The sequence below is a fragment of the Myotis daubentonii genome, chromosome 3, assembly GCF_963259705.1.
Source record: "Myotis daubentonii chromosome 3, mMyoDau2.1, whole genome shotgun sequence".
NCBI lineage: Eukaryota > Metazoa > Chordata > Mammalia > Chiroptera > Vespertilionidae > Myotis > Myotis daubentonii.
Window position 1 is genome coordinate 12,119,612 of NC_081842.1, and position 24,714 is coordinate 12,144,325.

Sequence of the window (24,714 nt, forward strand, 5' to 3'; positions counted from 1 at the left end):
AATGTTTCCTTGGCATTTATGTCCCCAATGATGACGGTGTGTTTTGTGGCAGGCACATTGGGTACAGCGTCAGGCTTCATTAATAAACTGAAAGCAAACCTGCTCCTTCTCAGCTCCCCCCTCCCCCAAAAAAAGAGCTCTGCAGGTCCTCAGGGCAGATAGCAGTGTGAGGTGGAAGTGTTGTGACAAGCCTTGGTGCATCATTTGTAAAACTGAAATGAACCCTTACCCACAGCTGAAAGCAGTATCTCCCTTAGCACCTGGTTACTTATGGTTTAACAGTGCTGTGTGGTGAGAGAAGTGAATCCGATCCTTGTCATCTGTGTGTGTTGAGGGTGGGGGTGGAGGGAGGGACCTGCAATGAGACCCTCACCACCTCACCCGCCCCCCACTTTTCCAAGCCACCCTCCTTTTTGTCCTTTACTCTTTAAAGATCTTCCTGCTGCTTAGTCCCTTAGCAGAGTGATCCTTTAAATATGTTTTTTGTTTTGTTTTTTAGAGAGAGAGGAGGAGAGAGGGAGAGAGGGATGGAAACATCAATGACACATCAATCAGCTGCCTCCTGCACACCCCCTACTGGGGATCAAGCCCACAATCAGGCATGTGCCCTGACCGGGAGTTGAACTGGGGACCTCTCGGTTCATGGGTCGACGCTCAACCACTGAGCCACACCGGCTGGGCCAGAGGGATCCTTTAAAACACATCACATCACATTTCCCTCCTTGAAACAACCCATGTTGGCTCTTGTCCCCCGTTTCTATTCTGCCTCTCTCACTACTCTCTCTCTCCAGCTCGTGCCACACTGACCCTGCTGGCCCTGGCATTTTCCAGGCACTCTCACCTCTTAGGGCCTTTGTGCCAGATCCTTCACCTGCCTGCCCTGTTCTTACAGCAGGTGCCTGAAGGGTGGGGGGTTGGCTTCTTTTACAAACGTCATCTTCTCAGTTAGCCCAGCCTGGCCACCTCCTTACTGCTGTGGGCTCTCCCCTCCCCCACCCCCTTCCTTCACCTCTAATTATCTTTCTCTCCATAATGCAAATCACATTTTAACAATGTGAATTACTATTTTTTGAGGTGATTGTTTCTCTCACTAGATTCTAGTGACTAGAGCATAATTCCACAAGGACAAGGGTCTTTGTTCGTTGGTCTCTCCCATCTACCTGCCTCACATAAAGTAGAAGCCGTAATGTTACCTGGAGGAATAAAGGAATGAGCAAGCGCTCTCAAGGCAGCATAGTCGATATCCTGGCTACTGTCTCAGCTTCTCAGATAACCTCCGACCTCCCAGGGTTGCAAAAAGAAAAAGGGTTGAGGCTTAGATCAAAAGCCTTTCTCATTCACAATTCCACTGAGATTTGGAAGCTGAATGACCTTGAGGCAGTAATGTGCTGGGAGCTGGAACTGCTTCTCTGTTGTATTTTTTTCATGTGGCATTACGTATAGACACCCATGCTCCAGGTGTACACCCTGCTGTGTTCTGCCAGGCTGCTAAGAGACTAAGAAAATTGATATGAAGGTCACCTGAAAGTGAAAATCACACGCATATGATGGTAGGAGTGCTGCTGAGGATTTGGCAGCTAGAGGTCTCAACCTAAGAAATGCCTAACACTGAGTTTCAAGTTGAGTTTTCTTTGGAAAGGTGACTCGACCCAGCAAGCTTGCTTGCAGAAGTTATGAATGAACATGTTTGAGCAGGGGCCGGAGGCTGGAAGATTGTTCACATTCAAGGTCTATGGGATCTTTCACTTGCCCCCTGTTCCAGAATCCTGCTGCTGAATGCTTGTTAGAGGTCATTTACCAGGAAGCATACGGGGAGGGGGGGAGGGGACGGGGGACAGCCGACAGATGTCATAACAAAGTGTATTTTGAGCCAATTCATATTTTTCTTTAACCAAAACAAACCCTTTCCAGTGCCCTCGGCAAGTCAATGGATTAACCCTTTACTACTCTAAATATTAACTTTAGAGCCTTTCATGGTTTTCCTAATCCTAAATTCAGACTTATTTGTGTGGGTTTGGGGATGTGAGTGAGTGTGTTAAATGATAGTATTTCCCCTCTGTGCAATATATGTAGCAGGGTAATTTTTTCTTCTCCCCACATATTAAGTGAGAACATGTGTCGAGTGTCTGGCACAGTATTCACTAATGAATGGAGGCTTTATGATCTGGCCAGCGTGGAAATCTGGCCCAAATCACAGTACCTAGGGAACCTCAGAGGTGTCTGGACAGTACAAACCGCTTTGTGGAAGTTGAAAAAGCAACACAAAAATGCGCCCTCCTAGAGCCCGTTTGTTTTCCCTTCCTACGTGGGAAGGGAAAGTGACCAAAGGAAGCACCTTGAAAGGGTGGGGACATGAGGCACAGGTGTTCCAGCTCCTGCCACCACCCTGGGTGTGCTGTCTCTGGTCCACCATGGACTTCACACCATGGCAGCCAGTCCCGGTATGACAGTGTCTTTTGAATGTAGGAATATTCGAGAAACAGAAGATGAGCTGAGCTCTCGGCGCAAACTCCTCCTTAAAAGGTTCTCTCCTTCCCCCTCAGCAGCTGCAGCGTAGTGGTAATGAAATACTAAATTCCTTTTGAAATATCAAGAGGCGTCATCCTTCTTCAGTCCCTGGCTGGGTAGGGATCTGGTTGGCTGGTTGCCGTGAATACAGGAGAGCTTCACTCACACTAGCGGAGATGCGTGGTTAGCATCAGTGGCTTACCCGTTTGAATTAAGGATTGAAAGAGAGACTACTTTCCTTTAAAGTCCTCAGCTGAAGGGACAGAGGTCATTACCAAGGATTTACCGAAAGAGACGTATTTCTTGATCAAATGGAATAAATACGTAGCGCAGGCTTTGTGTTTATTTCCATGTGCTTAAAAAAGGTTTAATACTTGAAATATTTGTAATTTTGTTCAATGTACTGCACATGCTCATTCTTTATAAATTTTTTATTCTTACTAGTATAAAGTTGTAGTTCAACTAACACAAAAGTTGGAGAACTTTTCTACGCACACGGTAACTATTATAATTCCACTTTTCCAAAGAGGGTGCCGTGGATGGCTGACACACAGCCTATGGCTATCCTGATCAGGGACTGTGACTCCCAAACAGTTTTATTTATTCAAAATGTAAAATGTGACTTCCCTAAATTTGTCATTCTGCCATAGTGTAGTGTGCCAAAAGAACTTGAACTTGTTCTCATTTGTGCAAGTGGAAAGGTCTTTTTTTGATTTCAAAAATGCCTTTATTGACTTTTTGAGGCTTTTTTTTTAAAATAATGTTTAAAATATTTTCTCACAAAAGATGGCTTGTAATCTAGCTATCTAAAATACACAGTTGTGGGATTTGCCTTTGCTCTGAGGTGCAATTATTCTACAGTGGGCTAATTTTGAGATGTCTTCGGGTTTTGTAGGGATCTTAATTAATGGATACCGTTGTTTACTGTCAAGGTTACAAAAGTTAATTTCGCTAAGCATAGGAATTTAGGACAATATGTCTGTGTTAAACATCAACTGTTTTGCTCTATGCCTGTTGTTTTGCAAAGAATGTGAAACATAATACTTATAATCACAAAACGGACAATTTTCAAGATTTCCCTTCACCTGAGTCTTGGGAGGGGTGACACACATCTTGCTGTGCTGGGGAGTGTCTCATGGTATTTTCTTCAGCAGCATTAACATCGTGTGTGTGCTTCTGTACTAAACTCTCTGTTCTGGAATAATGGAAAATAGGGCTTTCTTTGAAACGATCGGATAGTCTGCTTCTCTTCTCAAACCTCCTTCCCTTCCATTTGCAGTTCCTACCACCGCAGCCAGCACCCCTGACGCCGTGGACAAGTACCTGGAGACGCCTGGAGATGAGAATGAACACGCCCACTTCCAGAAAGCCAAAGAGAGGCTGGAGGCCAAGCACCGAGAGAGGATGTCCCAGGTAATGTGACTCTTTTCGTGCTTCAGCCCTACAATTCTGGGAACTCTGGTCTGGCTTCTGCCTCAGAATCTGCACGGGGCTCAGTGGCCAATAAATGTCTAGGGGTGGGTAGGAGTCTTATTTAATCCAGATTCTTAAAGATGTAAAGTCTTAATTTTCAATGTTTTCTATAAGGTACTGATATGGAGGGGAGGGTTTTATCCTCCTGGTCATTTCACCTAGTAAAGATCCAGGTATAGTAAGTATCATAGGATTGTGTAAGCAGAAATTCAATATGTCTATTACATTCTTGATGGTTTTATTACTCTGTATATAGAGTACCTGTGACCATCATGTTGTAAATTAAAATCCCTTAAAACATTCTTTAGTTAGTGTTGAAGACTATTTTGTATCAAATACCTGATGATTATATCACTGGACCAACCATTACTTACAAAGCTCATTCATAAGACCTTAAAAACTTAAAACTAAAGTGAAGCATAATGACCATTTCATCTAGTCCCACATATATATTTTTAAGATCAACATAGGTTATTAGTAGACTATGGTAGTCATGCCTTTTTATTTTCTGTTTTTTCCAATGCTTTGATATCTGGGACCTAACTAACCCTGGGAAGACTGCCCCTCCCAGGGCAAGCCAATTCTTAGAGGTAGCAAATGACTGGCCTGCAGACACATCTTTCCCGCGCAAACCAGCCACTCAAAATCCAAACTAGTCCATCCTAAGTCCACTTAGCCACTTTACCCCGCCTCCCGCATTCCTTCCCTCCCAAACCATATAAAGGTTCTTATCCGTGTTTCCTTCTCACTCTCTCTGCCTCTGGACCAACTCTGGTGCTTCCCCATGTGCCACATTGAAAACGGAGCAAGAAACTATCTTCTCACTGGTAGTCGTCTCCTGATGTGTTGGCCTCACCATACCTGAATCACAATGGAACCTGAATCACATAGAACTACTAATGTATCTGGAAAGGCACAACACAATCCCTTTTTTTTAAGAGAGTGACCGCAATACCTGAACTACTTAGGATAATAACATTGCGGGGGGGGGGGGGGGGCATAATCGCAATACTTGGGCTCTGGAATACAATGCAGTTCTTAATGAAAACTCAAATGCGAGTAGAAATAGAAAGCTAGCTATACTGGAATAGTGATGTTTCATCTGAAGCCAGTTCTTCTAAAAAAATGGGATCTTTCTTTAGGAAAGACACAAGTTGGTAAGTAATCTCTGTTACAAAAGCAAGGATAACTATGCGTAGTACTTAGAGCCGCCGAGCTGATGTCCCTTAAAGCTCAACTCTCTCACTTCTTGTTTATGAAGCTTCCAGGGGCTTTCCACTGCCCTCAAAAGCCACATCTGGGACAAAAGAAAAGAAAAAGAACAAGGATAAATACTGAATGCTCAGCTTGGCATTTCCAGTGCCTGTTCTCACACCCCAACACCCTGCTCCCAACTCCAGATTTCCTGCTTTTTCTTCCGCCCCCAACTGCTACCATCGTCATACAGGCAGCAGGAAACCTGTTGGCCCCGCTCTGCACGTGCTCAGCTCATCTTGGCCTTCCCATCGCTCTCTGCACTCACTTCCTCTGGAAATGCCCTTCTACTGCTCCTCACAGTATAAGTCTCACCCATTCCTTACACCCCACGTAATCCTCGCAATGGGACCAGCAGTCATTGCTCTTACTTTGTATTCAGCTCGACGTAGTTGATCCCCAGTTTTATTAGTGATTATTTTATATACATACGTGTGTGTGTGTGTGTGTGTGTGTGTGTGTCTTATCTCTCCAGCTGGGTTGTAAACATTTAGTCCCTATAAGTTTATGTCACCTTATTAACCTCGTGTTTCTTTTCTTGACCTTACTTAGTCTTTTTTTTCTAATACAAATCCTGAGTTATTTTCCCCAATGTATCTTGATCATTTTGAGCCTATTAAGAGAATTGATTTCAGATGCTGCCCAATTTTTAGATATTATCAATCTCTCCCAGAATATGAACTTCATTTTGTTTCAGCACATCTATTTAACACATGACTTAGTTGGTCTACGTTTTAATAGATTTTCTTCGTCTTTTAGCCATTAGCTATACCTGAGATAATGTGAGAGATGTTATCCTACAGCAGAGAATGCAGCCAGCCAGATCCAGCTAGTCATAGGAAAGTGATATGCCTGAGATCAACATTTATCTTTGTGATCTGTGCCACTGAATTCTGGGGACAGTTTGACTCTGAGCTTGCCTGCCTCTTAAATCTCTTGGTATTAGTTGTCATTTCTCTGCATGAAACTGCCAGTATTTGAAGATCCATAAATCCAGATGAAGCTAGTACTTTTCCCATGCAGTGGGAAATTGCTTCATAAGAAGATTGGCCACAGCCTCAGAGGCTGGATCCTGGACATTTCTTATTTTTTAAAAAGTAGTTCTTTAAATTAATTCTTCTTGTAGTCTTTGTTGTTTTCTTACAGATACAGAGAATTTGGGTAATTTTTGGTATTTCAGTTTTTTGTTGTGGTTCATGATAACTCTTAATTTGTAGATTTCTGTTGCCATATGTTATGAATAGAATCTATCAACTATAAGATGCTGAACGGCTTATAAGTACTTTTATTACTTATGAATTTATCAGTGTCAATGTATCCTTAAAATGAAGTTCTTTAAAATGAAAGTTGACCTTTCTCTAAATGTATTATTTTTAAGATAAGCATCATCATCTAGGAATGACCCTTCCTCATGTCACCAAATATAAATAAAATGAGCTCATCTGCTAGAATTGCCATTTTAGAACATTGCCTGTAGGGCCACAGGGGACAAAAGCATGATATTTAGAGCTACACAGATCTTGGTTTATATCCTTCCTTTTCCTTTTTTCCCTGCATAACCTTGAGTGGGTAACTTAACCTGTTTCAAAAATAAGGGTGGCCATGCCTAATCTCACAGGCTGTTGTGAGGAATCAATTAAATGAGATAGATTTTGTAAAGCACTAAGTACTAGATCTGATATTTAGCAGGTCAGCAGTAATGTTATAGTAGTAAACCTAGTGTGATGTTATAGGTGAATTGTTTTCTTTCCGAGGGTGTAGGATATAATTAAATTTATCTGAAAATCAAAATTTTATTTCTCTAGAAATGCTTATTTTCAATTTATTAGCTAAATAAATCTCCTTAATTATTTCATGATTTCTTTGCTTGAAATGAAAGTTCTGAATATACAAGGTGAGATTGTGCAAATTTAATTTGGGAAATAAGTTTCTCACCTTCCAATGAAACATTTGATTTCTCTCTCAAACTAATTTTGAGATTCCTGCCTGAAGAATTCATGGTAGAGTACCGCCACTGAGAACATTCTTGAAGCAGGAAATTGAACTATTTGCAATGCAAGGCTTATCTCATCCATAAAAGCAAAAGTAGTCTTCCCTAGCCCCTCCCCGCAGGTGCCCTTCATTAATTCTTGGAGACACCAAAGCATCTGGGACAATATGTTTCTGTTCTTCCATGTTCTGTTCTTTTTCATAGCAATGGATCATTTTCCCCAATTTTGCTGCGAACTCTTTAGGTCATTTTTAATATGCTTGTCAAGTGTAGTAGAGCATATATCCCATAATTTCATGAAAACAACATGGGGGCACTTGTCTTATATCTTATACAATAAATTAATGCTAATACACAATAAGTATCTAATTAAAAACTCACTTGGTGATTTGATGTGGTGTTACCTCAGAGTTATTTATTCCAAACCTCCCCTTTTTTTGTGATCCTGAAGGTCATCGGAAAAATCAATTCCTTCAGGATAAATACCTATAAATAAAGAAATCAAGTTGTCTCCTGGTTTGGAAGTCCACAGAGTTTGCCAGTAAACATCTGTTAACAAACCAGAATTTTGCTTTCTTGAACTTTCTGTTCTTCGTTTTACTTAGCTCAGTTAGGAGTTGCACTTTAAAACAAAACAAAACAAAAACCCAAAACACCACGCCAATGGACAGCAAGTAGTTCACTTGAAAAGGAGAAGGCAGCCGTAGGTGGTAAGAATCTCAACCTGTTTTCTTCCAACAATATGCACAGCTGCAGACTTGTGCTGCATTCAGACCAGTGAGTGAACTTATCTCAGGGAAATCCTAGGTGAACATCAAGGATGAGAGGAGACTTTGTTTTTCTACAAAACAGATGAGCCTGGTCATTAAATTAGCATTACTTGCCAAGAATACTGTTTGCTGCATTCAGAGCGTTATAATGTGTACTTCTGAGAATTTCTAGAGGGATCTAGGGCTGTTTATAGTGTGGGTTGGCAAGCAAAGGGCCCTAATTACCCTGGATTGGATCTCAGGGTTTCTGACAACAGAAGTGTTTTTCCTAAAGTCTTTTCCTCCCTCCAATATGTACTATGTTTTTGGTGCTGTGTTCACAGTATGTCTACACATGCGTAAAATGTTATATGTTCTTCCCCCCCACACACACATCTACTGTTTGAAATTTGTAACTTGCTTTCCCAAAAGACTAAAACCAATGTGTTCGATTTAATGTTAGAAAGCATTGTTCAGGAAATAGATGCCTTTTATGAATCGTCGACATTTGTGCACATCAAGTAAAATGACCTTCAGCATTTTCTCCGGAAAAGAAAAAAAAAGACCACCTCTGTTTCAAAGGGCCGTATTGCTGCAATAAATTTGAATATTTACGATCATTGTACTAACAGGATAGATTTACATCTTAGTGGGAGGTCAAATATTACTGAGGTAAAACTGGAATGTGGTAATTATGTACAATGTCAAATGTAGGAGAAAAACATAATCTATCTCATTAAATCTGTCTTTGACAAAAGAACTGACTTTAAATTTAAATGCTTTCTTGTTTTGTAGGTCATGAGAGAATGGGAAGAGGCAGAACATCAAGCAAAGAACTTGCCTAAAGCTGATAAGAAAGCAGTTATCCAGGTAAAACCTGAGCCCATTCTCATAAGAGGTACATGCCAGCAACCTCCTCCCCCATTCATGTTTCCTATCGTCTGCTGGAACCTCATTTGTGATTGTTCATATTCTCATCAACCTGGATTACTGCTCATCATTGTCTAGTAATTGAGTTGCTTAAACTCTGCCTTATATTTGCTCCCAATTAGCTTAAGTTATAATTCATTTCCATAAAACTCACATTGTTATTTGCGGCCTACTTTTTAATCAATAATATATCTTTTTGGTTGCCATAATCTTCTGCTGCTTCTTCCCCTGGCAAAAAAAAAAAAAAAAATGTAATTAGAATTTTTAACTGCAGCCCCTCTCAAAATTACCTTAAGTAAATGAGAGATTATCATGGTCATTTCCTTAAATTAAAATACTCTAAGAGAGGAATGTTTTTTTAATATGCAATGTGATGTAGAGTTTCAAGAATACATAAACTTATCCTACATTTTCATTAGTCGAATCAGTCTTCAGGGGTCACATAAAATAATGATTTATAATGAGAAGTGTAAGTTGGGAATGATTGTGAAATCTTTGAATGAAGTGAAATTTGATGTCCGTTTAAACAAATTTCCAACCTGCTGCCCCATGCAACTTGCTCAGTTCCCGATTGACATGTGCATGTGTTTGGACGGCAGCACTTCCAGGAGAAGGTGGAGTCTCTGGAGCAGGAAGCCGCCAACGAGAGGCAGCAGTTGGTGGAGACGCACATGGCCAGAGTGGAAGCCATGCTCAACGACCGCCGCCGCCTGGCCCTGGAGAACTACATCACCGCGCTGCAGGCCGTGCCCCCTCGGGTAGGTCCCCCTCCCAGCAGGCAGAGGGACCCTGGCTCTGGGCACGCAAGGCCACGAGAAAGAGGTCTGGAGAAATGCCATGAGCACCACTGGTTAGAGGTTTGCCCTGAGTTCATTCATTCCATGTTGAAGGTTAAAGGGTCACAGGGCAGCTGCCTCTGCAGGGCTGTCTGTCATCATCGCAGAGCGTTTTCCCACAGACAGGCAGGCAGGCCCCCCAGGGGCTCAGAGGGAACGGCCTGGCTTGAGTTGACACCCCAGGCATGGTGACCTCTCACTGTAGAGATGCAATCGGGGAACCAGAAACCTAGCCCGGCTCCTCATCAGATGTGATATCACTGAGGTCAAGAAAAGTTGAGATCTGGCTGAGTTATAAGATTTTTAGCGGAAGAAGAGAAACCAGAACTAGAATTTCCTGCTCTGCGCAGCGCCCATATTCCCTAGTCCATCATGAGGTCAGCAGCAAGGAGCCTGATGTGTGGTTTTCAGTGATAGATGCCCATAGAGGCTGACCAAGCGATGCAAGTATAGATTTCCTCGCTGAAGGTTTGTGGGAGAGGTTACTCCGGGCGTAGGAATATTCTGAACGTGAGTGTGTGTACACTAGGTCTCCCCATACTACCCATGAGTAAGTGAAGGATGCTGAAATCTCCAACTGGAAGTGTGGGTTGGTCTGTTTTCCATGAGATGCTGTCAGGTTCTGCTTTGTGTGTTTTGGGCTCTGTTTTTAGCCACATAAACGTGCGGGGTTGTCTGCTCTTTCACCCCATTATTATTATCAAACACCTTCTTTATGCCGAGTACTATGTTTTGCTCTGAAATGACTATGTCTGGTATTAATTGAGCTACACCAGCTTTTTATTTATCCTATCTGTTGTTTCCTATTTTTTTTTCTTTTTTGCCACCTTTTGGACTAATTGATTTTTTTTTAAATAATTCTATTGTATGCCCTTGGTTGCCTTTTAGGCATAACTATTTTGTTATTTTAGTGTTTGCTGTAGGGCCTGTAGAACAGTTTGAACTTTTCACAGTGATACACCACTTCATGTATATTACAAGAACCTTACATTATGTCTTTACAAAATGTCTTTACCATTTTCCATTCCCCATTTCCTATCTTTGAGCTGTTGTCATCACACTTTTTTCATATTATTATTTTTCTTTAAATAGTCAGTTATCTTTTAAAGAGTTTTAAATAAGAAGAAAAGTATTTATTTATCTCTATAGTTATTTATATATATTTCTGGTGCTCTTCATTCCTATGTAGATCCATATGGAATCATTTTCCTTCTACCTGAATGACGTCCTTTAAAATTTCTTTTAATTCAGGTAGATTGGTGAAGAATTGTTTTTGCTTTAGTTGTCTAAAAAGTATATTTATTTCACCTTTATTTTTTAAAGACATTTTTACTGGAGATAGAATTCTAGGGTGGAGTTTTTGTTTGTTTTTTAAGTATCTTAATGATGATGCTCCATTGTTAATTACTTGTGCTATTTCCAAAGAATACTGGTGTTATCCTTTTCTTTTTTTGTCTCTGTATGTAATATAACTTTTTATCTTGCTACTTTTAAGATTTTTCTTTATAATAGCTTCGAGCAATTTGATTATGATGTGCCATAGTTAAGGTCAATCTGCCATTAATCCCATCTGGCTATTTTTCTTCTTAAACATGATAGTTTTCATATCTAGAAGTTTAATCTGAGTTTTTATTTCTTTGTTTTTTTATACCTTCCATATCTTAACTTTTTGAACTTATAGGGTACATTATGGTAACTCATTTAATATCCTTGGTCGCTACTTCTAACATCTGTGTCAGCTTTGGGTTATTTCTGATTAATTTTTCTTTTTATATGTGATATATTTCTGCATCATTTCATGCCCAATAATTTTTTATTGGTTCTCAGACATTGTGAATTCTACCTTGTTGAGTGCTGGACATTTTTGTATACCTGAAAATCCTTCTGAGTAATCTACCATGTTGAGGTTTCCCACCTGGATAGTACAAACAGGTACTATTCCTAACCCTGTGTGAACATCAGGCACCGTTAGCTCTAATCCTTTTGGATGATTTTTGTTCTGTGGCCTCAATTAGTTTCTTTACATGCGTGCATTAATCTTAGTCAACTATATCCTCAAGGGGCATCATCTGCAAATCTCTGGCTTCTCTCTGAGCGACCCCCTCCGCTCCAACATTCCCTCCTATGACTGCAAGCCGCCTTTGCCTCCCTAGCCTCTCACTCCACGTCTTCAACTCTGAGAGTCTGTTAGGCTCTGCTGGGTTCCCAGGCCCGGAATCACAGCCCGGAAGCTCAAGGCAGTAAACTTAGGCATTTGTGGAGCTCACCTCACTTGTTTCCCATTTCTCAGTGCTCACTGTTCTTCATCTGACATTGAATATGTTGTAGAAACATAATTCTAATTTTTTTCCATTTTTTGGATGTTACAGGTGGCAGGTTAACCTGTTTCCCATTACTTGATCTTGGCCGGAAGTGGCAGTCTATATAACTAAACCAAAAGGCCACCGACTTGCCCCAGTTCTTGTCATCATTTTGGTTTTTCTCTCTGTGGTAAAGCTACAGCAGAGGAAGCTTTGAGGAGCCAGGAAGAGCTCCTGGTGCTCTTCCAGAAAGCAAGATAGTATTGATCCTGTTCTACTGATCAGGTCCCTGAGATCGAGTGGCTGGCCCAGGGTGACACCACTAGCAGTGGACAGGGTGGAGCTGTGAATCACAGTTGACCACTGTAGTGCTTTCTTCCTAGGCCATGCTTTCTCGCTGAACAAAAAGCTTTTGAAAAAGAATATTCACATTAGCATTTTAATTTTCTATGCAGAAGAAAAAAAAAAGAAACAATCTCTGTCCCAGCTGTGCTCTGTAAAATTCTGTTTGTTTCTTTGGAGAAAAAGTTCTGTAGTTACTCTCTTTTTCTAGGGGACTCAGTTTGAGAGGTGGGACCATCGGGATCCTTTGCCAGAGCAGGACAGGGTGGTGGGTGTTGAGACTAGAACATTAATAGCTGCCATTTAGCGAAGCATTCCAGCTGGAAGTCCCATCTTTGAAGTAAGATCTTTGCTAAATGGTCGTTGATAGAGCTAAAAATAAGACGAGGACTGAATGGAGTCTTTCACGAGTGCACACACTTCAAATCTTTCGGTTCAGCCCATCGGCCATCACAGGAAGGACACAGACAAGAAGAATGTTTGCCCAAGCTTCTGTGCTAGCAAAGGGGATATTTTTACATTGGTCAGAATCGTGCTTGTTCTGGGCCTGGTGATCACCTCACATCGAATTAGACGGCATTTTATTGGAAGTTAAAAACTGGGTTAAGAAGAACTGTTTTACTGTCTTAAAAAATCAGATTCTTGTTGCTTGATGTAGGGATTCCTGTTGAGTTCTTACCTGGAAATGCATGAAATTCTCCCATGTACTACCAAATGGCGCCAGGTAGTCACAGGCCTGCAGTCGTGGCATCACCTGACATTTTTGTTGTTACCGTCTTTATCTGAGTGTTCTGTTTAAATTCTAACGTACTACTGGATAAGGCACTTAGCTCTGCACTTGGAAAAATGCGAGAAAATTTTAAATCCCTTCGTGAGGACTTTTATTTATTGCTGTTGAAAGACATAAATCAAAAGCTTGCCGGTTATTACCTGAGAACGGTCACATCTTGCGTTGGAGCCAGAAATAGCTATTTCTGAGATCTCCCTCATGTGTCTGGAAGATATGAAATACTCAGTAAAAGTTGAATATAAGCATGAATTAGTCTGGTTTTTTTCTGTAGATTCTATAGCTGGTATTACATTTAGAATAATTGTCCCTTTTACCCTGACCATCCAGTCCCAAACTTTGCAAACACGGGAACCAGCAACAACATGGGTTTATTTTCCCAGGGCCTTTGAAGCTCAGGTTTAATCCATGCTTTCATCTAGACTTTTAACCCAAGCGTGGAGGTATTGCGTGATGATGTTTCGTTCAGCTAAAGTTCCTTGTTCTATCATGTGTGAGTCCTCACGCCTGTATGTGCTTTATGTTCCGAAGTTCCTTTTTAATAAATTACATGCCTACCGACTGATACACTGAAAATCCAATGCAAAAGTATATGCTTGAATCATATTTAGCATTTATATATTTATATTTCAAATATTATAATAGTTAAACACAGTTTTATTTCCCCAGGAATAAAAGTGTAGTGCAGGTGGGTCTTTCCACTTAGAATAAACCCTTTGTGTGTAGAGGGTTAGTGATTCTTCTAAGACCCAGCCCCTCCAAGTTACTCACTTTAATAAAAGTTTCATGGACAATCAAAGAGTTGGGCTTTTTTCCCCCCAGAAAAGTTAAAATCCTCCCCTCCCCCCCCCCCCCGCCAAAGGTGCATCACACATAGTTCAACTTTGGAGGTCTTCAAGCTGCCAAACCTAAGTACTACTTAAACCTAAATTATTATTTGACAACCAATTCTGCTCTTCTGGTCTCTTCATCACAGGTCATATTCAGCATGTATGGCCTCATGAAATATGAGCTAAACACTATCTGAGCCTTCCTACTTGTAACTGTCAGAGTTCTACTTTATAGAATGAGCGAAGATGATATTGCCTGCCTAGTCAACATTCTCCGAGATCTGAAGAGAAATTAGCATTAAATGGGATCCTGTACAGTGAAACTAAAGGCTGGCTAGGAACTTCTATTGAAAATCAACTTCCCGTTGTAGACTTAGGTCTGCAAAAACTTAGGGGCCCCTTATTAGTAAGAATAGAAATGTGTTAAAGATGAGAGGTGAATAACCAAATCTTGCTTTGTAATTCTTAGATTTTTTGAGTCTTTACAGATACTTTGTGTAAATCTTCTGTTAGACAACATCCTAATTATTATTCTTACTCTAATGAATTTTAAGCATTTTCTATGTGAAAGTAGGAACTTGGAAATGTTTTTGTGTATTTCTGTCCATTCGTCTGTGTATCTGTGTGCCCGTAGTGTTGTTTTGTGTTTTCCCAGGTTCTCATGATTGCAGCCATGTCAGCCATACTAAAATTAATTTCATGCTTATAACTGATGCTTCACATTCAAACTCTCATTATTTAATGGAGAAAAAATTTTGGCAGTGTCTTTAGCACCCTTTTCTTTCTCATTTCTGATTAGTTCATCCAAATGTTAAATTTCCCTGAAATTCCTGGAAAAGCTTCTGTATAGAATTCTTTGGTAGAACATTCATGTCATGATTTGTGAGACTTACCATTTAAGGAGCACGGTTTTGACCTTATTTGAGGTTTTGTTTAACATTATTTGATTAATTCTAACAACAGGGCAATAAATATTGAATAAGAAACAATCACCGGAAAAAAGAAAGGATAGCTATTAATGGCTGTGTTGTGACAGGAAAATTAGTGAATGCCTAGGGAGGTTCCAGCTAAATCAGTCCTTAGCCAACATGATTGTTGGTGTAAATATTAAGTTTTGTAAAGCAAAAGTGAAATTGAGCTGCTTATCACTCTTTGTCACAAAAGAAAAAAAATGAAGCATTTATAGAATATATGTAGATAGCATATATCTCCAAGGTAAATAGGATACATCTACTCCTCAATATAATGGATGGTAAATAAGTTAAAAATTATTTGCTGGGTTCTTAACATTTGAAGGCCCTGAGAGAGATGAATACTAAGATGTTTAAGACATTCCACCCTCACATTTTTAATATTTTCAAAATTTTGTCAAGCTGATCAGAATATACTTAAAGGACTGCTGGGTTAGAAATCATCTTTGAGAAATGTAAATAATTATACTATGCCTGATGTTAACGATTCAGTCAGCATTCATTTATTTAAGTTGAGACTTGTAAAAACTGATGAGCAACCAGGGGACTCATTAACTCGAGAGCATCTAAGGACAGACCAGTAACAAACGGGGTGGAAGGAAGAACAGGAAAACTGGCGTTTATTGAGCCGAATCCTACAAACTAAGCTGAGCGGTTTGCATGCCATTTCGGTAATGCGTCTCGGTCTTACCGCCTTCCCTTGCTTGAGTCTTTACCAAGTTTAATAGACAGATCTTGCTAAAGACCAGCCGGGCGTTTGTAACCAGAGACCATAGTGGGTTCTGTTTTTAATTGAATTAAGTTAAAAAGAAAATACAGAAGTATGTAAGACAGGCATTCGCTTGAAAGCTGTCCTGAGCCTCTGAGACCCTATTCATCACCCGGATTACCTCTGCAGCAGAGCCCTACAGAGACACTGCCTGCAAAGTCGCAATAGCTCTTCACCAGATGCTGTCAAAACATATAGCGCTGGGACATCATGTTTTGTTCCAGCGAAGGGTTCATGCAAATACTTACAGGTTGATCTCTATTTTCATTCCATCTTTGACATGAAAACTCATTATGAAAACATAAATGTTTTGGTTTTTTTAGACAAATGCATGGCACATTATTTTTTTAAATTGATTTCAGAGAGGGAGAGAGATAGAAACATCAATGATGAGAATCACTGATCATCTGCCTCCTGCATGCCCCCTACTGGGGATCGAGCCTATAACCCGGGCATGTGCCCTGACCGGGAATCCAACTGCAACCTCCTGATCCATAGGTGGACACTCAACCACTGAGGCACACCGGCCAGGCCATGCCCATTACTTAATGATCCAGTGTTAACTTAGCTATCCAGCATTACAGATATCCATCCTCTAGAACAGATAGCAACCAGGGACATTCTCCCTTGAAACTTGTACGCTGCACAGGAATTATGCCTGGGTTTCCAAGTTCACTCATTTTGTGAAGTTCAGTTTAAAGACCCCCAGGTAATGGTTGGGTTTTTCTAAGCTTTATCTTGAGGGATTTTTTTATATTACGATTTTTAGTATGTCAGGGGTACTGAAGTTAGGTAGAGTACGTGGAGAGGGTGAAAGTAAAAATATACATGTGAATATTTTTGAAAATGGTAACCAGTTAGAGGGGGTATAAAGCAAAAATGCCAAAATCCAAGTTATGCATATGTAAAACTAAAGCATCTTAGTGCAACTCTCTCTGAAGAAATCAAGAATATGTCACAATTGGCATTTGTCAGATGGTCAGACCCATTCGACAATTCTTCACAAAGGTCTGTGGTGCCTTAAAACATCTTTTGTTTACAATCTCTGCGGGCTTTGCCGTCTGGGTCACATTAATAATCCTGTGCATCACTCAGAGCTCTAGCAGGCTTCACTGGCTACATGAGAATTGAAGACATAAGTCCGAACGCTTTCTGGCACTGCTTTGCTCTCACGTCAGCTGCTGTAAGCTCTAGATCCAGTGTGTGCTCAAGTTGGTCCAAAAGCACAAATCCCAGGGTTTGGGCAGGTCCTAAATTTCAGTTCTTAAAGCTGTCTTCAGTCCTTTATAGCTGCGGTCTCTGTAGCTGAAGGAAAAACTATTACCTCTCGCTCGATACTCTGACACCAAATGTGTGGGGTGTTTTTCTCTCTCACATTAAATGATTGTGCTACTATTCGGAGTTAGCATAGACCCCACAGGTTTAGGGCTCAGCCCCACACGACTGCCCACCCCCCATTTTGGAAGTCCCAGGTCATCACCTCTGATCTAAAAGCTATAAATCAGGGTTCCCACCCCCCTTCCTTGGATTTGATCATTTACTAGAACAACTCACAGAACTCAGATGGCTGCTCCCCTTAACTGTACGTGATTCCTTATAAAGGATGGAACTCAGGAACAGCCAGGTGGAAGAGATGCATGGGCAAGGTGGGTGGGAAGGGGCGCGGAGCTTGCCTTCCCCCTCTGAGCACATCATCCACACTGCACCCCCGCGGATTCACCAACACATACACATTTTATAACAAAAGATGCTCCTGTCACTCAGGAAATGACAGTTTGGGGAACTGTATGTCAAGTTCTGGGGGCAGAGACCAAATATGTATTTCCTATATGTCACAGTAACCAAAATAAATTATGCCTAAGAACTAGCAAAATATTCGGCGGGGGGGGGGGGGGGGGGCGGAGTTATGCAACCTACCAGCTTTGACCAAAGGTCACTCATTGGTGAGTGACAAGGTAAGACCCACCCTTCTGCCCTGACTGGTTTGGCTCAGTGTATAGAGCAGCAGCCTGTGGACTGAAGCAGCGGTTCTCAACCTGTGGGTCGCGACCCTTTCACAGGGGTCACCTAGGACCATCCTGCATATCAGATATTTACATTACAATTCATAACAGTAGCAACATTACAGTTATGAAATAGCAATGAAAATAATTTTATGGCTGGGTCACAACATGAGGAACTTATTTAAAGGGCAAGAAGGTTGAGAACCACTGGACTGAAGGGTCCCGGGTTTGATTCTGCTCAAGGGTATGCATCTTGGATGCAGGCTCAATTCCCATAGGGGGAGTGCAGGAGGCAGCTGACCCATGATTCTCTCGTTGATGTTTCTCTCTATCTTCTCCCTTTCTCTCTCTTAAAAAAAAAAAAACAATTAAAAAAAAGAAGAACCACCCTTCTCTCCCACCTTTTATAGTAGACTAGAAACACCTGTGTTTAATTGCCAGGTTTGCCATCTACTATAACCTGTAACTTGGAATAAGTGACTTAATTAAAAGGATTCTCCCTCCACCATCTGCAAATCGGGGTTCGCTCCTACCCTTTTACAGTTAACATTGTTCTAGCTTCTGTTAGACATAATCAGAAAAACAAAAGGATTAATTGAACGTTGAGATGAAACTGTAAAGTAGAAAGATACCGTCCTCCCTAGGAAGAGAAAGGATAGACTATATTGTTAGGATAGGATACATGGAGGCTTTAGTGCCTCGTTCCCATGAGGAAGTCATCTGCCTGCCTCCATGGGGACCGGGGAGGGATGGGAGATGGCCTGCAATTTGCCTGGGTGCTGCCATGTTCGGTCACAGCCCAAGGCCAGAGCCAAAAGTAATCTGGATGTGCCAGGAGGGATGGAGCTAATGCCGCCATATTCTCACACCTCAGGAAACTGATGGGGGGCAGCGGGACAAGAACCTGCCGTCATTTCCTGCATTGCTCTCTTGAGACCTCTGTATTCAGCTTGTCGTAGAATTGTGTTTTGCCTCCTTATACTCATTTTAATAACGACTAAAATCATTTCCGTGCTCTTCTGGGGGATGTCGGTGAATTTCGCAGGGGACTTCAAAAATTGAGCTCAGCTCCTAGGTTTAAAGATCAACACAGGTGTAGTGCAAAGGTCCCCATGGACATCTCCCTGAATGCTCGGGTCATTTTTTGTGTTGTCTTGGAGGGGGCTATTTTATTTTTAGGGGGTGCTACTTTGCTTTGTTTTCAGAATTTTGTCATGCAGTAGTGAGGGTCCGTGTGAAATGCTGAAAACCAAGAGACCATCACGAGCACAGAGAGACCCAATTCTCTTCGCTGTGTTTTTTCATCGGCACACAGAGCTTTTGTCCTATCCATATGCTCTAGAAATCCAAGGTATAGAGCTGTGAAAATCATGGGCCCGAACCTGCTTTGAAAACAGGAGAGAATTGCTTTTTCGTGGCAGGTGATCCACTCCCCCTTCCCAGGGTTGGGAACCTCTAGGGTGCAATTCAGTGCCTCAGGAGAGGGCTTTCTGATGAACTCCCCTGTGACATGGAACGGCTAGGGTGCTCCCCACACAGTGACTCATGGACTTCCTCCTCCGTGGCAGGATTGCACCTGGGCTTTTAAAGGCTCTTGAAAGATCATGTCTTCCCGTTCAGAAGTGGCTTAAGGCACAAGTTTCTTCTGATAAGATGCCAGATTCCTGGATCAAGCATGAAACCACAGAGTGGGGGCAATGGAGCTGAATAGTCCTGTTCTGATATCCCGCCCACGTGAACCGCGGAATGAAAGTCTACACATTCCGTCGTGATTGGCGTTGGGTCGGTCAAATGTGCATGCTTAATGCCAAGTCCAGGGAGAACAGATTCATGAAATTGCATTAGAGAACTAAGTGAAAAAGGCAGTACACCTGAAAAGTGGGGAAAATATTTTTTTAAAAAGAAATTGATCTCTCATAGGGAAAGGCCATGAAATTTCCTTCAAAATCACCTACATGAACCTGATAGCAAAACGCAAGCCATAAGGAGATGAGCTATTGACATTGAAATTAGTGAAATGCATCTTTCTGTTGACACTAGTGGGAAGTGCTACGGAGGCTGTTAAGTCTTTTCTGGGGAAATACTGTGTCAGGAACTGTACCAGCAGCCAGAGATAGGTTATATCATTTTTCCAAAATAGGAAAATGGTCCATGTGCCAAAATGTAAATCTTCAGGTTAATTCTATCTTCAGGTTAACTCTAACCCATTTTAGTATCGCCTACTCTTAGTCCTCTAAGAAATTCCTTCCTGGTGGATTTTTCAAAGGCAGTGTGATGGTGAAGGAAATTTAGTGCAAACTGCAAAGTGTCACATCAGATGCGAATAGATACTTGGTAATTATGTATAAACATCGTTCAGAAACACTAGTGACAGTAAATATGATTGGATGTAATGAGTCCCCTAAGGCAGATTTTCTTTTTATCTCTGTTTTTTTGCTATGAATTTTAATAATATTAGCCATTTAATGCCAATAAAACCAGATTTTAGTGTTAATACATAGACTGTTTAAGTGTGAAATAAGGAAAATTTAGCGGAAAAAATGTTATTACTAATTATAGAAGATTTCATGATTTGAAAATGATTGAAATTCTACACATAGAGGTAAAAAATATGTTTCTTAAACTCAATTACTATCAATAGCTACTAAATTCTTAATGCTTGTTTGTCTAATCCTATGGATAATCCTGTCTTAAATATAAGTATTGTGACAATACTAATACCTAAGTTACTTTAAGAGAATATATTTCTATAAAGATACCAGCCCCCCCCCCATCATTTCTGAGTGTTTCTGTGTTTTTAATTAAAATATTAAGAACTTTGTCCTAAAATAGTAAAATAAAATGCCCTAAACAAACGGGATTTCCTGTTATTCTGCAATACATGATACAGCTCTAGAGATAGCTAGTTTTAAGCCTTGGGAATCTGTATTCTGGCTAAAAGTTGTAAAGGCAATTATTTCTTTTTTTTAACTGAAATGTGCACAAATCAAAGACCCAAGGTAGAGCGCTTTCTGTTTTTATAATCTAGAGAAAATGAAAACATTACAGAGTAGGGAAATGTTACCTGTTTTCCTTAACTAAAAATTGCATTTTTTCCCTGAGGTGTGGACATAACCGACATTTTATGTGGTGTGATTTTTCTGCCCACTCCAACATAAGAGCTAATCTGCTTCTTCTATTTTTCATCTCTAAGCATAATTCTTAGAAATGTGTTTGCTTGATTAAATCAACCAAGCAGAGAGCCCTGTAATTCATTTCTCGGGGGACATGGTAATGCCTTCCTGCATTATCTCATGGCCCGAGGTGCAGGCACGAGGAAGAAAAGGCTCATGTGCGTGTGGATGCACACACAGTGTGTATGTGAGCTCACATAAACAGATGAGGTCATTGTTTCCTCTGAGGCCTCATTGTTTCTGAGGAGCTCTGTTCCCTGGGAGGGAGAGCAAAGCCACACGGAGGCCTGGGAGTAGGAAAGCCGGGTGTGCCGCTGTCCCCCGTCACGCTGGAGGGGCTTAGAGGGGGGCACATTCGGAATATGTTTCTGAAGCATGTAAGAAGCGTCGGGATTAAATGAGATAAGCGGCTCGAAACGTGTGAGCACGTTCGCCACTTAATTATCCGTCTCAGTAAAAGATAAAGATGGATTTGGAACTGGAATCTGTGACTGTCACAAAAGCCTAACTTTGAATGAATACCTTTCATCATTTTCCAGTAATCCGAAACAGATTAACCTTCCTATCTTGCTCTTTCTCCTCCCCGACGCATTAGCCAATGCATAGTGGAGTGTCAAAAACCAAGGACAGTCATTGTGAGATTGAGCAAGCTAACTCTGGGTGTTTTCCTGCACAATTAAGAGAGAAGATATAAAAAAAGAGAGAGAGAAGATATAAGTGTGTCTCAGAATATTATCTGAGCGCCTACGAACTAGAAATCCAGGCAAGGACTCTTAGAACATACCCTCTTTTCTAACCATTCAGTTATTTCCCTTTCCAAAGCTGGAAGTTACTTTGTAGAATGTCTTTCACTTGGTCCCTCTTAGAGTTTCCTTGAAAGGCGTGATCACTAGTGATTGGGAGAGTAGGCTGCCTGTTCTTGCTCCCCCACTGACTAGCTCTGCCACTGAGTGTGTAACCCCCTATGGAGCCCTCAGTGCCTTGCTGGCTTCATCCATGAAGCAGGGTGAGCAGCTATCCCTGTCCTACAGTTGATCTGAAGACTTGATGAGTTTCTAAGCATAAAGCACTTAAAACATGGTCTTGTTCCTATTAGCAGTCCATAAGTTTTGAACTATTATTGTTTAGCTGAAAGAAAAGTGAGGGGGTTGGAGGCAAGTAGTGAGTAGAAGAAATAAGTGCGATTTGAGAACCTGCTATGGATTAAGCATTATGCTCAGTAAGTAACACAGAACATGTTTAATACTTGCATACTCTATATGGAAAATGTCCATTGTCTTAATTACACGCATGAGCAAATTGAGACTTATGTCATTTTGAGACTCATTCATTTAAAAGTTGATGTTTAACTTAAAATAATTAGCCTGTGGGCATGGGTGTTGTGTGTGGTGCTAGTAGAAGACACAGTGAGGCCAGATGTTAGTTTAAAAAAAAAAGTCTCTCTATTCCCTAATTTGAAATTTAACTTAATACAATAATGCAGGGGTCCTCAAACTTTTTAAACAGGGGGCCAGTTCACTGTCCCTCAGACCGTTGGAGGGCCGGACTATAGTTTAAAAAAAACCATGAACAAATTCCTATGCACACAGCAGCGGCAAAAACACCCGGTGGGCCGGATAAGTGTTTTTGGCGGGCCGCATGTGGCCCGCAGGCCATAGTTTGAGGACCCCCTGCAGTAATGCCTCGGCCAGTTTGGAGCCATTATATCCCGGCGCACACACTTGGTCATGACCATTCTTTCAGGATAAAATGCCTTTCAGAAACGTTCATGGTAACCACCTGCAAAAAAGGAAGTTATGATGTAAAATAATCCTTATGTTTGATCGAAGTATTTTTAACATGAGCTCTTTTTAAAAAATTCTTCAAATAGTAAAGCCTTTTGAAGGGAAAGAAGATGAAACAGAGCAACTAAGAAAGAGGGTTAAGGCAGTCAGTTGCGTAAGTGAGGAGCAGCGACATCTTAGATAAATACAATGAATTGCAACCCTATCTGTCTCCAACTTTGGACGAATAACTGCAATAGAACTAGGGGGAGTTTTTAGGCCTTGGTTTCAATGACAAGCAAGAATCAAGTGTAGTAATATCCTGATTGCCCAATGCTGCATATAAAACATCCCTCAGTGAGCTGTGTACAGGGAACTTAAATGCTTTACAGACCAAAAAATTAGCCTATTTATCATATCTTCTTCCGTCTGTCTCTTCATGCTCTTCATCTTCTTCTTTTCCTCTTTTTTCTTGCTTTTGCAGCCTTGATGACTCCTTTTGTAGCCACATAGCCTAATACAAGAATATATTTTTCATGTTTTTCCTTCAGCTTAGCAGCCTTCTGCACATGGCTTGTCATATGCAGCAGTGTTAGTCCACATCTCTCCCAGCTTCTTTGCAGCATCACCAATATATAGGTTTTCCAAAAAAAAATGTATACACACTTTGAATAATTATAAAGGCAGTGTTTATTAAAATATATTTCATTTTCAAAATTGAGCTACCAGCTGTTACAGTGTGTGTGTGTGTGTGTGTATATATATATATATATATATATATATATATATATATATATTCATATTCTTGGGACACCCTGTATAAACCAGTATGTTTGAATTGGGGACAATAGAACCATGAAAATACTTAAGGAGGCCTCTTGAGTGATTGGGATCTTTGGAGGAGGGGGGCGGGGGGGAATCCCTCACATTCAACAGTAGTCAGCCTTTAAGTGCTTACCATTTAAAAATTGCCTTTTTCAAATTACTGTATGTAAGCCTCTCATCTTTTAAGTATATATACTATCAATGTAGTTTGTCAATTGTTACCTCTCACTACTTTTCTTCTTCTTTTAAGATTGAAAAGACCATTCTCTGGTTTGTAGATTCAACCGATTTCACAGTGCAAGTGAGAATTCTAATGGTGTGTGGCCAAAAGCTATACATCAAGCTTTTTTGAGATTATGGAGAAGCACGTTTCTTCTAGGATAAAAATAAGTAAGGCGGATGAGTGCAGGTTTATTTTCTTATTGTCTTTACTTACTTGTTTTCTTAAGTATAGGAATGTGGCCTGTGGAAGACATTAAGCAACTTACTAAGTACAGAGCACCTCCTATGAGCCAGAACAAAACTGCTTCTTAAGTATCTCACAGTTGAAGAGGGTAGTCAGAAACATAAATAATTTAATAGACTTTGTTAAGTGCAATCATGGGGATTTGCGTAGCATTTCATGGGAACATAGAGGAAGAACACCACTTACACCTGGGATGTCAGGGAGGTGCCGCCCCCCCCCCCCCCATTAAACAAGCAAAAGGAGAAGGGGAGGCATATCCCCTAAGATATTGCTATTTTCAACTCCCGCCCCCCCCCCCCAAAAAAAAAACCCTGTGTGGGAATAAATTCTGTACCTTCCAACAGCTTTTCAAGGTGCCCATGACTCATAACTTAATAATAATTGGGTTTACCCAACTGGCCAAAATTCTATTCATGACATGAGCTTCCATGGTTTTGTTCTAATGAAAAAGAAATGTGTATCTTTGGAAAGCATTTTATAAAACCACACAGTAGAATGCATATAGCAGTGGAATTGTTGAAGACACAGGAAGTTTTATCCTTTTATGAGGATAGATGTTTCAAGTAGGATTGGAATAAAAATGGAACCAATTAGAAAATCATAGAAGCACTTAAGAAGAAATTTAATTGTTGCTGAAAGAATTAGAATCCAATGGCATAGGAAGAATTTAATTAAATTTCAAAATAAAATAACTACCGTTTCGCATTGGAAAATCTAATGTCTCTTACAGCTTATCAGTTATTTC

The 24,714-nt window shown here is 40.7% G+C and overlaps 1 protein-coding gene across 7 annotated transcripts in view; it reads left to right on the forward strand.

The window, feature by feature from the left end:
* Nucleotides 1–24,714, forward strand: part of APP (amyloid beta precursor protein) — a 222,630-nt gene that overhangs the window by 142,303 nt on the left and 55,613 nt on the right. For all 7 annotated transcript variants that reach the window (XM_059686782.1, XM_059686783.1, XM_059686778.1 and 4 more), the window contains 3 exons: nucleotides 3,788–3,921; nucleotides 8,770–8,844; nucleotides 9,504–9,662. In XM_059686782.1, the coding sequence (XP_059542765.1) occupies nucleotides 3,788–3,921; nucleotides 8,770–8,844; nucleotides 9,504–9,662 (368 nt within the window). The remainder of the gene's footprint in view (nucleotides 1–3,787; nucleotides 3,922–8,769; nucleotides 8,845–9,503; nucleotides 9,663–24,714) is intronic.